The sequence below is a fragment of the Triticum dicoccoides genome, chromosome 2B (assembly GCF_002162155.2).
Source record: "Triticum dicoccoides isolate Atlit2015 ecotype Zavitan chromosome 2B, WEW_v2.0, whole genome shotgun sequence".
NCBI lineage: Eukaryota > Viridiplantae > Streptophyta > Magnoliopsida > Poales > Poaceae > Triticum > Triticum dicoccoides.
The window spans coordinates 526,603,578-526,618,387 of NC_041383.1; the positions used below are offsets into that span (position 1 = coordinate 526,603,578).

The 14,810-nt window shown below is 43.1% G+C and overlaps 1 protein-coding gene and 1 long non-coding RNA gene across 10 annotated transcripts; one reads left to right on the top strand and one right to left on the bottom strand.

The window, feature by feature from the left end:
- Positions 1 to 1,889: 1,889 nt before the first annotated feature.
- On the bottom strand, positions 1,890 to 10,231 carry LOC119364627. Of its 7 annotated transcripts, XR_005175011.1 has the most exons (13): positions 9,562 to 10,231; positions 9,249 to 9,478; positions 9,013 to 9,166; positions 8,775 to 8,925; positions 8,387 to 8,433; positions 8,196 to 8,250; positions 7,317 to 7,578; positions 6,589 to 6,662; positions 5,645 to 5,693; positions 4,915 to 5,158; positions 4,011 to 4,109; positions 3,564 to 3,906; positions 1,890 to 2,620 (listed from the first exon to the last, which is right to left on the bottom strand). It is a non-coding gene; the product is annotated as an uncharacterized LOC119364627 (long non-coding RNA). The 7 variants fall into 7 exon arrangements; XR_005175008.1 differs by lacking the exon at positions 8,387 to 8,433 and having other exon boundaries at positions 7,317 to 8,250; positions 9,249 to 9,308; positions 9,422 to 9,478; XR_005175007.1 differs by lacking the exon at positions 8,387 to 8,433.
- Positions 10,232 to 10,656: 425 nt separating this feature from the next.
- LOC119364629 (DNA-binding protein MNB1B-like) lies at positions 10,657 to 13,904 on the top strand. 3 transcript variants are annotated; one of them, XR_005175013.1, is made up of 8 exons: positions 10,657 to 10,877; positions 10,967 to 11,044; positions 11,127 to 11,267; positions 11,355 to 11,412; positions 11,503 to 11,547; positions 11,631 to 11,702; positions 11,939 to 12,085; positions 13,441 to 13,904. XR_005175013.1 is itself a non-coding variant. In XM_037630117.1 (8 exons), exons 1-7 carry the CDS (start codon positions 10,816 to 10,818, stop codon positions 11,990 to 11,992), a joined length of 510 nt encoding a protein of 169 aa, XP_037486014.1. In that variant the 5' UTR covers positions 10,658 to 10,815; the 3' UTR covers positions 11,993 to 12,024; positions 13,441 to 13,904. The 3 variants fall into 3 exon arrangements, 2 of the variants coding, with proteins under 2 accessions (XP_037486014.1, XP_037486013.1); XM_037630117.1 differs by having other exon boundaries at positions 10,658 to 10,877; positions 11,939 to 12,024; XM_037630116.1 differs by having other exon boundaries at positions 10,658 to 10,877; positions 11,939 to 12,010.
- The last annotated feature ends 906 nt before the right edge of the window (positions 13,905 to 14,810 follow it).

A 14,810-nucleotide genomic window follows, 5' to 3' on the forward strand; every position in this document is an offset into this window, starting at 1 on the left:
CTTTCAACCGTCGCAGGGCCTCCCCCTTGGCGGGGATGGGCACCCCATAGATACACAAGTTGATCTTCGTGATCGTTCCTTAGCCTTGTGCGGTGCCCCCCTCCACGATATTACACCTCGGTCATATTGTAACGGTGCTTAGGCGAAGCCCTGCGACGGTTGAACATCAAGATCGTCACCACGCCGTCGTGCTGACGGAACTCCTCCCCGAAGCTTTGCTGGATCGGAGCCCGGGTGCGTCATCGAGTTGTACGTGTGTCAAGAACTCAGAGGTGCCGGAGTAACGGTGCTTCGATCGGTTGGACCGGGAAGACGTACGACTACTTCCTCTACGTTGCGTCAACGCTTCCGCTTCGGTCTACGAGGGTACGTAGACAACACTCTCCCCTCTCGTTGCTATGCATCACCATGATCTTGCGTGTGCGTAGGAAATTTTTTGAAATTACTACGTTCCCCAACAGTATTTCCCTCAGTTTTTGAGAACCAAGGTATCAATCCAGTAGGAGGCTCCTCAAAAGTCCCACGCACCTACACAAACAAACAAAGAACTCGCAACCAACGCAATAAAGGGATTGTCAATCCCTTCACGGCCACTTACGAAAGTGAGATCTGATAGAGATAGTATGATACGATAAATATATTTTGGTATTTTATAATATAGATGCAAAAAGTAAAGATGCAAATAAAAGTAGATTTAAAGCTTATATGATAAAAGATAGACCCCGGGGGCCATAGGTTTCACTAGTGTCTTCTCTCAAGATAGCATAAGTATTACGGTGGGTGAACAAATTACTTTCGAGCAATTGATAGAAAAGCGAATAATCATGAGATTATCTAGGCATGATCATGTATATAGGCATCACGTCCGTGACAAGTAGACCGACTCCTGCCTGCATCTACTACTATTACTCCACAAATCGACCGCTATCCAGCATGCATCTAGAGTATTAAGTTCATAAGAACAAAGTAACGCATTAAGAAAGATGACATGATGTAGAGGGATAAACTCATGCAATATGATATAAACCCCATATTTTTATCCTCGATGGCAACAATACAATATGTGCCTTGCTGCCCCTGCTGTCACTGGGAAAGGACACCGCAAGATTGAACCCAAAGCTAAGCACTTCTCCCATTGCAAGAAAGATCAATCTAGTAGGCCAAACCAAACTGATAATTCAAAGAGACTTGCAAAGATAACTCAATCACACATAAAAGAATTCAGAGGAGATTCAAATATTTCTCATAGATAAACTTGATCATAAACCCATAATTCATCGGATCTCGACAAACACACCGCAAAAAGAGTTACATCGAACAGATCTCCAAGAAGATCGAGGAGAACATGGTATTGAGATCCAAAAAGAGAGAAGAAGCCATCTAGCTAATAACTATGGACTCGAAGGTCTGTGGTAAACTACTCACAACTCATCGAAGGGGCTATGGTGTTGATGTAGAAGCCCTCCGTGGTCGATTCCCCATCCGACGGAGCGCCGGCGAAGGCTCCAAGATGGGATCTCACGGATACAGAAGGTTGCGGCGGTGGAATTAGGTTTTCGTGGCTTGTTCTGATGTTCTCGGGGTACATGGGTATATATAGGAGGAAGAAGTAGGTCGGTGGCCGCCCGAGGGGCCCACGAGATAGGGGGGCAGTAGGGGTGGGCGCGCCCTCCACCCTCGTGGCCGCCTTGGCTGCTTCTTGACTTGCACTCCAAGTCCGTGGATCACGTTCGTTCCAAAAATCACGCTCCCGAAGGTTTCACTCCGTTTGATATTCCTTTTCTTCGAAACACTGAAATAGGCAAAAAAAAACAGCAATACGGGCTAGGCCTCCGGTTAGTAGGTTAGTCCCAAAAATGATATAAATGTGTAAAGTAAAGCCCATAAACATCCTAAACGGGTAATATAATAGCATGGAACAATCAAAAATTATAGATACGTTGAAGACGTATCACATCACAGAAGCTAGTGGCATCGAATGAAAGTCCAGTCCCATGGTTCATAAATCCAAACAAACATAGGGACTTGTATAATCTAAGAGGTCCTGGAATCACAGTAATTGGTTGTCAACAAACAAAAGTAACCACCAGTTTCCAAAACCCTACTATGTATTAGTAAACATATGGTTGTCACATAAAAGTGTCTTCATCCAAGGAAATCAAAAACAATATTTATGGTTGCTTGTTACGACCACGTCACTAATACAACACATACATCAAGTACTCCAACCCTAATGGGGAAATGACACACTATCTTCCCATGAAAGGTTAAGTGTAGGTCAAAAAGAAAACAAAAGAATTCATGGTTTCTTCAATGACAAATTCATTTGAAAGCAAGTGGAAAACTGGTAAAGCTTTGGAGCCTTGCACAGGGTTGAAACTTTAAAGCCTCACATTCCGAAGCAATCTTAAGGAGGGCCAACATAATTGAAACCAAGAAGAACTAAACAATATATCTGCTAGAGAGCAATGCCCGCACTGGCCAATGATGACACAGTGGCATGTTTGGGAATAATTATGAAAGGTTCCTATTCATGTTCACATAGTGCATGTTTAACCAATAATTCTGCCCCTGATAGAAACAATTCTAGCGAGTGAGCACTTCCTGTCAATGTATCTCCCTGAAATGAAATAAGTTAATGATCAAATTTCATCATCCCTAGAATGGAGCAAATTAATAATTTGATTACATTCTTATAAGCAACATATTGCCTAAATACTCCATAGAGGTTACTGACAAGTAAACAACATAAGCCACATGCATCAACAGATAAATAGCATAGGTCTTTCAAGAAAAATTATCACATGCCAGCAAAATAAAGGTTTTGGTAAGTATTTTCCTTCATGTACTCACTCTACAGGACAAACAAATTGGTACCGGGAATCAAAAGGACCAACTTTTTTACTGAATAGTAAGGATTAGCTAAATTGATGAACCAATTATCACAGTAACTTCAAATCCATCATGGACACTATCTATTTTCAAAAACAACAAGGATCGACTAAATAGATAAAGCAATTATCTTATACACAAACAAAAAGACTACATCTACATATCTAAATAGAAAGACTTCATAATTGGCTTCTATCTTACCAATGTAATCGACACCTATAATTGACTCAAAAATATTAAAGCCTAACCCGAACCAAAATGGAGGTCACAATCTAATTACCTTGACATAAGTACCAACATAAAAAAATATAGGCGAAACCATTTGGAACCTCAATAACAAGAGTGGTGGTTACATAAGAAGTGGTTTCACCATTTGAGAGTGTGGCCATGAGTTTACTGCTTAGGTTTCACCAAAGCATTCAAAACGAACATATTGATTAGACACATATTGATTAGACAACGCGAAGAGCTACAAATATTTACTGGTGCAAGTTTGAAGAAAATGATTCAATAAATAGGCGCTTGTAGTGAAACAACTGGGAAAATGTTTCAATAAATAGGCGCTTGTAGTGACTCATGATATAACCACTAAATCTTCTCTAGCCTTCAATTGAATGTACTATTTTAGAATTGAAAAATTGCACACAAGAGCATGTAAGAGGCACAAGTACCTCTATCAAGACCAAAAGCAACACATAAAAGGCGTATCAAAGAGTTCACAGGTTTCCCAGTTCATGGATACATTCCTGCAACATATAGCAACATAAATGATCCAGCAATAGGTACCTCTGTCAAGGAAATGCTTCACATTATACCTAATCATATTTTAGTGCCAGAAGGTTACCAGAGAATTTCTAAATAACTAGATATGAAAGAGAAGTAAAACAAAGCAACACATATGGCCTTTTGGAGGGGGCAAGTAGATCAATGCTACATTTGAATATAAAATTAGGCATGTTTATGGGAGACGCAATGTGCCGGCCGGATCCCCTCTGCTATGGCCAAAGCGGCAACCTGCACGACAGGAGATGGAAGGAGCATCAATGAGAGAGAGAGAGAGAGAGGCTAAGACGAATCGGCACCTCGAAGGGGAGCCGCACTGGCAGAAGGAGGCTCACCTCATCACGATGTCCTCATTAGCCCCTATATGGCGGCGGCCTTCGGTGCGATCTGCCGGCAGATAAGCAAAATCCATCAACCAACAAAGCACCGACGACCTGCTTGAATATATGCAATCCTCAATTGACATGAGCCATATATAGGTAGCAATTCAACAATCCATTATAGCAAGTTTTAGCCTCCTAGCTTGTTTAAGTAGTGAACCACTAATTAATTTTATTATCCTCGTTTGTTTAATTAGCTCCATTGTAGAAAGATTCATCCTAGGTTGTTTAATTAGGGAGCCACAAATTCATTCTAGCATCCAAGTTTGTTTAATTAGTGAGCCACTAATTATTCAATCAACCAAGCAGTAGATACACACAATCAGTGATATATATGCAACACTAACGCAACCATTACTTGTGTTGCTCTCAGCATGACACACATCATCTGCTTGCCATGGCAACACACTTACACTGATGTACATGGCATCATGTTTCAGCATCCATGATGCAAAAATAGCAAGTAAAGCTACATGTATGCTACCTTACTTGATTTAAACAAAATATATGAGTTCACTAATCTTATTTTCTCAGAAAACCAATGTTCTTTTTAGTTCCATGTAAAAAAATAGTACTCCCTCCGAAAACACATAGAAATGAATGTACCTAGAACTAATATACATCTAGATGCATTCATTCTTGTGACAAGTAATTCAGGGTGGAGGGAGTATGTCATAAGAAAATAATCAATTGATCATTTGCTAAGAAGTATCCATTGATCCCATACAACAAACTAAAGCAAAAAGAAAGAAACTAAAAATGAGCATAAAGGAATACTAAAATTGACAGATTAGAGGAGGAGGGGAAGTTAATACGAGAAGAGAGCTGGGGGGAGGAAAAAGAGAGGATAAGGGCTCACCGGAGGACAAGTATAGGGCGGCGGTGAGGGGTGCCTGGCGGCACGGGAACAGGAGAAGCCTTCTCTCGTTGGAGCCGCGTGCCCCCGTGCGGCATGAACCTCGCCCGTGCCCCTCCTCGACCATGTATCGACCTCCTCCGCTCTTCTTTGGCGGCGGCAGGACCAGCCCCGTGTGGCTGTGCTCCTCGGGCGACCGCGACCGCTGCCCCTATGTTAACCGATGCTATCAATGACAAGGAGAAACCTGCAGAAACATATATCTTGCTTTAGAAAAATCGACAACACATGCATGAAAGACCAAAATCTGGAAACTGTGCAAGAACATGGATGTACAAATTAAGGGCACAATCTCACATTCCTCAAACAATCAATTTACATGGTCTATAAATTTGCAGCGTTTTACTAAAATACAATCAGATAGAGCAGCTCAGATCGAGCGGCCGCTATATTCTTTTAGGCTCCACTAATTCTGAGGATACATGTGTAGAGTCACACGATTGAAACAATTAAAATAATAGATCATTGCGTACGAAACGAAATTACATTTTCCAATTTGAAGGTATGTTAGTGCTCTTGGCTACCTAAACCGGCTACCCGCTCAAACCAATGCATCCACTTGTACAATCCATAATATATCAAATCACACACTAACTCACAATTAACCCAACAAAGAAAGCCAAGGAATAATGGAGGGGGGATTTTGGTAGTGCAGGAGAGGGTAATTTTATACCTACTATGTTGACCCGAGTGCCAAAGAACACTGCCACGGTGGCGTCGACCTGAGAGGAAGTAGGCAGGGAGCACATGTCAGGAAGTAGGCAGGGAGCATAGGCAGTAGGAAGAGGAGATATCTCACTATCTCCTGTTATCACTGATTTCTATAGTCCAATCAGATCATTTCTCTCTCATCAAAATAGACAATGATATTCTGTTGTCTTAAGATACTCTCAAAAGGAAATGGCATTTTTATCTTTAAAAGGGTCAAAGATGAACCTATAATGTGAATGTGTATACGTATGTTCCGGAAGCGATCACCAATTTTAACTGATTTGTGAAGTTCACCTTTGTAAGAAACCAAACCATACTAAATGAAGCTACTGCATTCGCCAAGGGAAACAACACCTTAAAGGGCAAGCGAAGGCAACTAAATTTAGCAGTAAGGGGTCTACTTATCCACGGAGATTAGGAGGGGAAACAACAATCAATTTGGTCAAGAAGGCAAATTGAAACAGGGTCAAACAGCCTGTGAGTGTATCTTGGGGCTGGATAAGCACAAGTAAGGAAGAAAGCAAGTAACTTTGACTCCCGGATACAACACCCCTGCTCTGCGCAGCCCAAGAGAATCAATATACATGAGCCAAGCACAGACCAAGCAGAATATGGGATTTCGTCAATTAATAATAATAGTTTTGTATTTTTCTACTAAGTAGAGCTCCACGCTAAACTTTCCGCTATTGATTGACCGAACAAACCATAACCACGCTTATTTGTAGGGTTTAGAACTCCAGGCTAAAATACCATGCTTTTTCAGTAAAATACCATTTTTTCACCAATGAAACCATAGCCTTGGAGTAAAACTAATCTATGGCTATTTTTTTACGGAGGGAGTACATGATAACATACACAACCATCGTTTCTTAGAAAAATAAGCATGGGTATACAAATGGAGCTTACCATTTTTCCTTATCTTGCAAGAAATTATCTTCTTGGTACTTGAAGCATGAGACAATTTGTCTTTCTTGATCAATCTACAGATATTATAAGATTTGCATTCCGTTAGAAATCAAAACCCCAACCTTCGCTAACTTAACCAGACACATAAAGTAGAGTGCAAAGCAAATAAAAAATAAACCCAAATGATACAAGCTAGGACAGCGCATTAATGATGCGATATATGATTAATAAGAGGAAGGGTTGGTTATATATATTTGAAAGTGGAGAGAGAGGGGGAGATCCTTTATTGCAATTGTTCATCTAATTCTTGGACTGTTTGAGTAAACATAGCTGATAAAATATTAGAATAAAATTAGCATTTATACTCAGATTCTATCCTGTTATTCCCCAGACATCTTGTGGGCTGTTGGAAGGATCATGTATATGAAGTAACAGAGACCGTTGTTCTTTGGTAATCTCTCATGTGGCCATTAATCAATCATATACATATTAGCCGCGACAAAAGAGCTATGCACATTATCTACCCTACTTCTCTACCTAGACCAGTTGGTGTTATGTGTGGCTGTAGATAATAAAGTACATCATCACACCTTTGATCCATAGGTTAAGGTAGCCTTCTACCTCAATCATCACATCAAATCTCTTTCTATGGGCTAAGAGGAGAAAACCATCAAACATGCGATAATAAAAATGGATTCTCCATGAAAGAGTAAGGAGAGACTTGGTACCTCTGGTTCATTGCAGATCAAGATGAGGCAAGGATGCGTTGGGGATGGAGATGGAACTGCTGCTATTCAGCAACCATCCACAAGAAGAGGTGATTCCACAGTAAGGATCGGGCACCCGCATCGCGTCCGCTGGTTCCTCACGATGGATCCCCTCACAGAAGACAGGACGATGGCGCGTCAGCCTCGCCGCCCGCAGCACCCATCTTCTTCTGTCTAGATGGGCGGCGTGAGCTCGAGGATGACCCATTGCTTCTAACCCTGGCTGCAATTCACCGCAGTTAATCTACACAATACGATCTTGTTTACCAGATCCGAAAATGAATGACAAAAAGGTTCAGTATCAAGAGCCGAGCATACACCCATAGAAAAAGAAGGCATGGATGAATTGTTTGTCAACATCCAACCAGTATATATATAGAACCAGAAACACAAAATAGCTGCAAGACCAAATAAAAAGGGCATCAACAACACACTTATGTAAAATAGTGCAAAGAAAAAAAATCAATCATATATTGTACACTGTAATAGGAGAAATGTTTATTGTCCAGTCCATGACTCTATTTGCAAGCTAATGTGAGAACAAGGGAATCTGACCAGGATTTTTTTTCATCTTCTCCAATAACAACAGAAAAAAGAGATACAACCAGCTCTCCTAGATGTATATATCTAGCAATTAAAATTACTGTAAGAAGGAACCTGGTAAAAGTAGCCATACAAATCTATAGTGTTCAGGTGTTCGCTATATTGAACAGATGATGCTTGAAACTATTTAAAATGGAGATTTGGAAAGAGGCAAGTAATATGCCGAGTAGGCTTGTACTGGATACCAAACATGGTACTCTCAAAAAGTAAACAGAAAATCAAATCATGTAAATAGACCTGACAATTGCCGTCTCCGTTGACCTTGAGCTCAACCAAGCCATACAACACCAACCTAAGTAAGAGATCATATTGGGATCAAATGACATACGATTAGAAAAACCTACCAAATAGCACAGAAAATTATGTGCAGATTTATGGGGTAAATGATACTCATTGATGCTTAAACCAACTAATATATATTCACTCACATGATTATCACTTCAGTACAGCATCATAATAGTTAGCATGATGCTCACTACAGTAGCATAAAAAGATATTGGTCACAGGTTCATAATAATAATGTCGGAACACATGCAAGTGAATAAAAATTCATCAAAGAATGGGTTTCTTGACCATCTATGGAGAGTTAGAGATGCAGATTCTGAACTTCTTTTAACCAAGCATGATTCAATCAAACTGCCCTTTTACCCACATCATGGGAGCTGTTCACATGAACACCTTGACATATTGGCGTGACACCAGAAAAGCAAAGGAAAAAAAACAAGCAGTAAAATCATAGCAGGTCATCTATTTCATATCCACACATGCATAATCAATATCTGTCAATAGAGTGTACTGTACGTGGAGAAACCTCACCGGCTATCATCGCCAAGAGGAAACTCCCATGGCTATGGCCATTTCTTCATCATGAAAGAAGCAAATAATCCAGCCATACTCACACTAAAAGGGCCAGTACTCCAGTAGTGATGCATTGGCTGTACCAATCACTGCTCGCAACACATACACACTGCAAAGAATAGTTTTCATAAAAATCAAGCACTGCAAATAATTGGGATGGTCAGGTAGATATGAGAATCACACAATTTGTCCTAACCTCCTGCAGTATTGGGATGGTCAGGTGGAGCAGCATTCTTATACGCCCCGCCAACCGTCAGGAAGAACGCGTAAAGCCACACGACGGCGACGGACATTATGACGGCGAACCCCTCAAAGGCAGTGCCCAGCAAAGGCACCAGATGAGGTATGTACTGCAGGAAAAAATGATCATAAGCTTCAGAAATTGGAAGTAAAGGTCACACAGCAGCTAGGTAGGACTGATGATGCATGTACCTGGGAAAGAGCTACCAGCAGTATGATCTCTGGAAGACCGATTTTGATACATTTCACGACCTACATAGCATATCCATACTGTTATGCTATTGTTATGCCCACTGCTGTCAACTACAGCTAGACAAAATTCAGAAGTGCAGATTTGTGTATGCACAACATAAAAGGTCTTACACCTGGGAATCGAAACTTGTAGAGCCCGAATCCAACGAGAGCGATGAGCATCCCGGTGACTGCAAAGAATCCGTCACACACGCGGTGAACTCGAGGGAGAGGGAAACACGACCTCGAGGCGGACGGCGGTGGGCTCACGCACCTAGGTCAGGGCCGAAGAGGGTGCCGCTGTAGACAACGCTGGGCGCCTTTTCGCCATGGTCGGAGACGATGCGGTCCGTGGCGAAACCGTCGGTGGTGGTGCGGAGTCCGCATCAGCCCGACCGCCACCGCTACTGATGGCGTCAGCACGGAGCAGGCAGTGGACGGAGGAAGCATCCCTCCATCGAGGGAACCACGCCGGGGAGCTCCTGGTCGCCGGAATGTGTGGCGGCTGCCGCAGCCCCCTCCTGTCGGCGGCAGAGGCGGCGCGCGACCCAGAGCAGCGGGAGAAGACCTTGGCCGGGCGGCGCACGGTGATGTCGGCCGCCTCCTCTTCATGCCCGTGGTCGACGCTCCTCCTCCTCTGCCTGGCCCCGATGGGGAGGAGGAAGGACGGCGGCATCAGGGGTGAGGGATGGCCAGAGGCTTCGTGAGATGGACGCCGCGTTCTCCATCCCCGCCCTCGTCCCGGCTGCTGCTGCTCTTCCTTCCTGCGTGCGGCGGCCCGGTTGGCCATCGACAGCGTGCTGGTAGTGGGGAGAGCAGCTAAGGCAGCGAACTCGGCGCTGAGAGATGTACGGGGAGGAGAGGAGGACGGGACCATGGCGGTGGCGGCTGCGGTGGAGAAGGGGAGAGGGGCGCGGCGGGGAGAATCGGCGAGGGTTCTCACCCAATCGAGGACCCTCCTCACTCCTATGCCAAGCGCAACCACCCACACGACGCCACGCACAACCACACACGCGAATTCCCGCAAATGCCCTCGACGGGGTGGAGAAATTACTGGCGGTGGCATGATATTTTGACAGCAAAGCACGTACACCGGGCGCATCTCCAGGCACAACCGCTGACAAACGCGGCCCACACGCGAGCGACCCCACACGTCAGCGAGATCAGGCCGAATCCGTGGAGTGAGAGAGACCGGGAGAGGGCGGTAACTATTCATTTCTATAGTGCCAGCCCCAGATCTGACGGCCCAGCTCCTCCCACCTCTGGATCCAACGGCCAAAAATGCATCAAGCAGTACGATCCGACGGCCGAGAGTGTCTGAGCTCTGAGAGAGCTTGTAGGAACATCCTACTCTTATTTCTGGATTCTGGATTCTGGATGCCCTAGCTGCAGCTCGCCTCTGGTCTCCCTCGTTTCCTTTTCCCCGGAACCCCTCAACTCGGGCGCTCGATTCCTTTCCCCGGAACCCCTCAACTCGGGCGCTCGATTCCTGGCTTCCCCTGGCGCCGATCTCATCTGTTGCTCAGACATGACTGCTTGCAAGCAGACTGCATCCACGGGCGCCGCCGCCACGTACGAGGCCGACAGCAAGTAAGAATCAAATCTGAATCTTGTTTCTGTGATGCAAGAGACATCCCTAGTTTTGGTGCGTCGATCCATAACCTTGGATTCCTACGCAGGTCGGCAGCAAAGAGCGATGGAGCGGAGGAGCGGAAGCCCTCGACCAAGTGCAAGAAGGGGAAGAAGGCCAAGGGCAAGTAAGAATCCAATCGATTTGTGTGATGCAATAGAGGTTAATTTTGGTGCGCCGACCCATGACCTTTTCGATGTTCCCCGCAGGTTGGCGGTGAAGAGCAATGGTGCGGAGAAGCCCAAGACCCATGACCTTTCCGATGTTACACGCGGGTTGGCGGTGATGAGCATTGCAACGGAGAAGCCGTTGGATGAACAGCTCGCCCAGTTCGCCCTGTTCACCTACCAGTGAGATTTGATCCTCCACACATTTTCAGATTGTTGTTCTGTTTCTTGCTTTTCTGGACGGTGCTGATTTGACCATTATTTTGTAAGGAACGACTTCTGGATGGACAACTTCAAAGGCGTCTATGACAAGCCGTCCGTAGATGCTGTCAGTTCGATCCTTCAATGCCTCGTTACCGATTTCTTTCCATTGTTTTGTGGATGAATCGATAATTTGTTTCTCGTGGAAAACTTTCAGATTAAAAGGAAAGCTGCTGAAAACTGGAAATCCTTTAGCGATTCGGTAAGCGAGCTTCTAATCTTCTGTAACTTTTGCCGTGCTGATTTATTGTTGATGATACATACATGGATGGATCTGTGTTGCAGGACAAAGCCCCTTATGTGGCCATTGCACGTGTTTACAAAATACTCATTGCCGAGGCAAATGAGTTCAAGAAGGTTGAGACAAAGGCCTAGCGGTTTTACCTATCTTTAGATGACTTTACCCTGCTAAGCTAAGCATCCTCTGCAGATATAATAATGCTCTTTCATCACATATATTATTTCCAACAACAATAGATAATCTCATCTACTTTACCTTTCGTTGAAAGGATAATTAAACTGTTTGTGTTTGCATATTTAATTTTCTTTCTTGTTGATCCAGCTTATTTTTTATAGATTTCTTTCTCTTATAGACACTGAAGTTGACGCTCGCGATGACGGACAAGATGATGAATCTGAAAATGTGAACAGCCAAGATCTCTAAGATGTGTTTGAATTGGTGATTTGCATTTTTCTTTTTGCTATCTGTGTATCTTTTTGATTGGTTACTCAATTAGCAGGTAAAATGCATGTTCTCTTGTTTTGTTTTCTATAAGATGTCTGTTGTATGGATTTGATTAATTTCTGAACTAGCTAGTTATTAGATTTATAGATATGGCTATGAATTAGATACCATACGCTCCTGCTTTCTATTCTCCGAGCCTCTCATGTGCGTGTTAATACAAAGTCAGGCCCACATTACTTGATTATCTTGAAAGTTCAGTATTACCTGTGGAGGCACCGATGGTATCATATGTTCGAAAAACAGGAGAACATGATTGTCAGCAATAGAAGTAGAATGAGTGCTGGCACAATAACTTAGTTCTATTCTTGTTCACTAAATGTTTCTATTGTTGGTTTTATCTAGTAACAGGCTGAAATAATTCAGCTTTTGATTGGATAAACCTTTTTTATAATTTCCACAATGAGTTACTCCTTCCGTTCCTAAATATAAGGCTTTTTAGAGATTCTAATATGGACTGCATATGGAGCAAAATGAGTGAATCTACACTCTAAAATATGTCCATGTACATCGGTATGTAGTCCATATTGAAATCTCTAAAAAAGCTTATATTTAGGAACGGAGGGAGTAGATACCATAGCTCCTGATTTTAGTCTGTGAGCCTAATTCTCACTTGACTTGAATATTAACCTGAAGCCTGGGATTATATGTAGCCAAAAACATGTGAACATGATTGTCAACAAAAGAAGTTGACTTGTACCAGCATAAATAAGCTGATATTGTTCGTTCAGTGTCTCTATTGTTTTTGTTCAGTAATGCTGAAACGATTCAGCTTTTGGTAAATTCTTTATATAATTTTCACAATTTTCAAGTTAATTGTGCTGTTCTCATGCAAAAATCGATATAACTTCGTCAGCTTTTCCATGCATCTGCAGTAGAAGTTTGTTTTTATTATTTCCACATTGGTTTATGTTGGTGCAATACCATTGAGCAGTGTCTAGCTTATGTGAGCATCATGCCATGGTTTATACTAGGTGGCATGCTATTGGAATCGACTTTGTTTTGGCCTTGTATAGTTGGCAAGGAAGAAGGAATTAAACTTAGTGGTGATTAATTTTTTTGTGTTTCTGTTCTGTAGAAGAAAACAATGCTCTTTTGCTATTGCATGCATCTTGTATCGAGAATATCATCCTTTGAACATCACCACACATGACTGATATAGCAGTTTCATTTGCTTTTGGCATGTATTTGTTGCTAACTGCCATGTGCATATGAGAAAGTCAAACTCTTTAAAAATGTAACTGAATCTTTACGAGTTAGAAACTTTTTATATGTTAGAGTAGAATTATTTACATGTGAGAACCTGAGTATGGAACATGATGCCAGGCTCAACACAAATTTGTTTGCTTGCAGAAATGTCTTGGTAGATGGCAGAATTACTGCAACCAACTCCACAAAACCTGATTCTGTCTGGGCGGCACTTGGAGGGTTGAGATGCAGGTGCAGTTCAAGCTGCCATATGGACAATACTAGGTTAAAATACGTTTGTGCTCCTGGCTTTAGATGTTGAAGTCTTTTGCATATTGTTATGTTTGGTTAGTAAATTTGAATGGCCGTCAAGTTATTTCACTACTAAGCCCTGTGATGACATTGTGAGAATGCAAGGGGCTGACCCCTACCAAGAGGGGGCATGTTGTATTATGTACTCCCTCCGTTCCGAATTACTTGTCGCACGTATGGATGTATCTAGATCTATTTTAGTTCTAGATACATCAATTTCAATGACAAGTAATTTGGAACGGTGGGAGTATTACCAACCTCGTGAGATGTACATTGCAATATTTAATTAAGGAAATAGTAATTCAGAACTCGCTGAAGCTCCCCAACATTTCTGCTTTTTTTGAGAGAGAAACAACTCTGCTTGCTTTTTTTTTGAGGTTTTTTGAGGGGATTTTTTTAGGTGCGTGAAATCCAATTGACCATGTGTGGCCGTCATGGCTAGTGTTACGCCGGCCCAAATCTTCTAATCCAGAATGTGCAGTGTAAGTTTGCGGCAAGTAAAAAACAAACGCTTGTGAGCGCCCCGCCTAGGGTTTCCTACTCTGGTGACTCTACATCGCCGTTGAGGTCTTCATGTACTCCTCCCATCCCTTGAACTGGTCTCCCCCTCCGTCGGGAACGGCATGTGGGGGTTAGGGTTTTGGATCGACAATGATGGCGGCTTCCTCATCCTTCGGAGTCCCTGGAGGATCGTTAGGGGGCAGAAGGAAGGGAAAAACCGTAGTTGATTTGGAGACGACGATGAAGAATATGAAGCTTAAGGAATTTGAACTAGACGACGACGATGAAGAATATGAAGCTCAAGGAATTTGAACTAGACGATGTGATCGTTGGGGATGAGTAAATCTCCAATTTGCTAAAGAGGCCCGCAGGCTTGTGGTTGCTAAGGTCAACACTAAGAAACCCTTCAGTGCGGAATCTTTCAAGGCCATGATGAAGTTCATCTGGCGTCTGGCTTATGATCCTGAGATCCGCAAGGCCGATGACAACCTCTTCGTCATTCAGATGTTTTGTGTTGGTGACTGGAGTAGAGTTATGCACCAAGGTCCTTGGATCTTCAGAGTTCTCGTGGTGATCATCGAGGAATATGATGGAAGAGGTAAACCGAATGCGGTCGAGCTTGATCGTGTGCACGTGTGGGCACAGATCCATGACACCACGGAGCTTTATCGTAAGGAGCCTATCGTGGATCAGCTAGCACGGAGAATCGGTTAGGTTAAGAG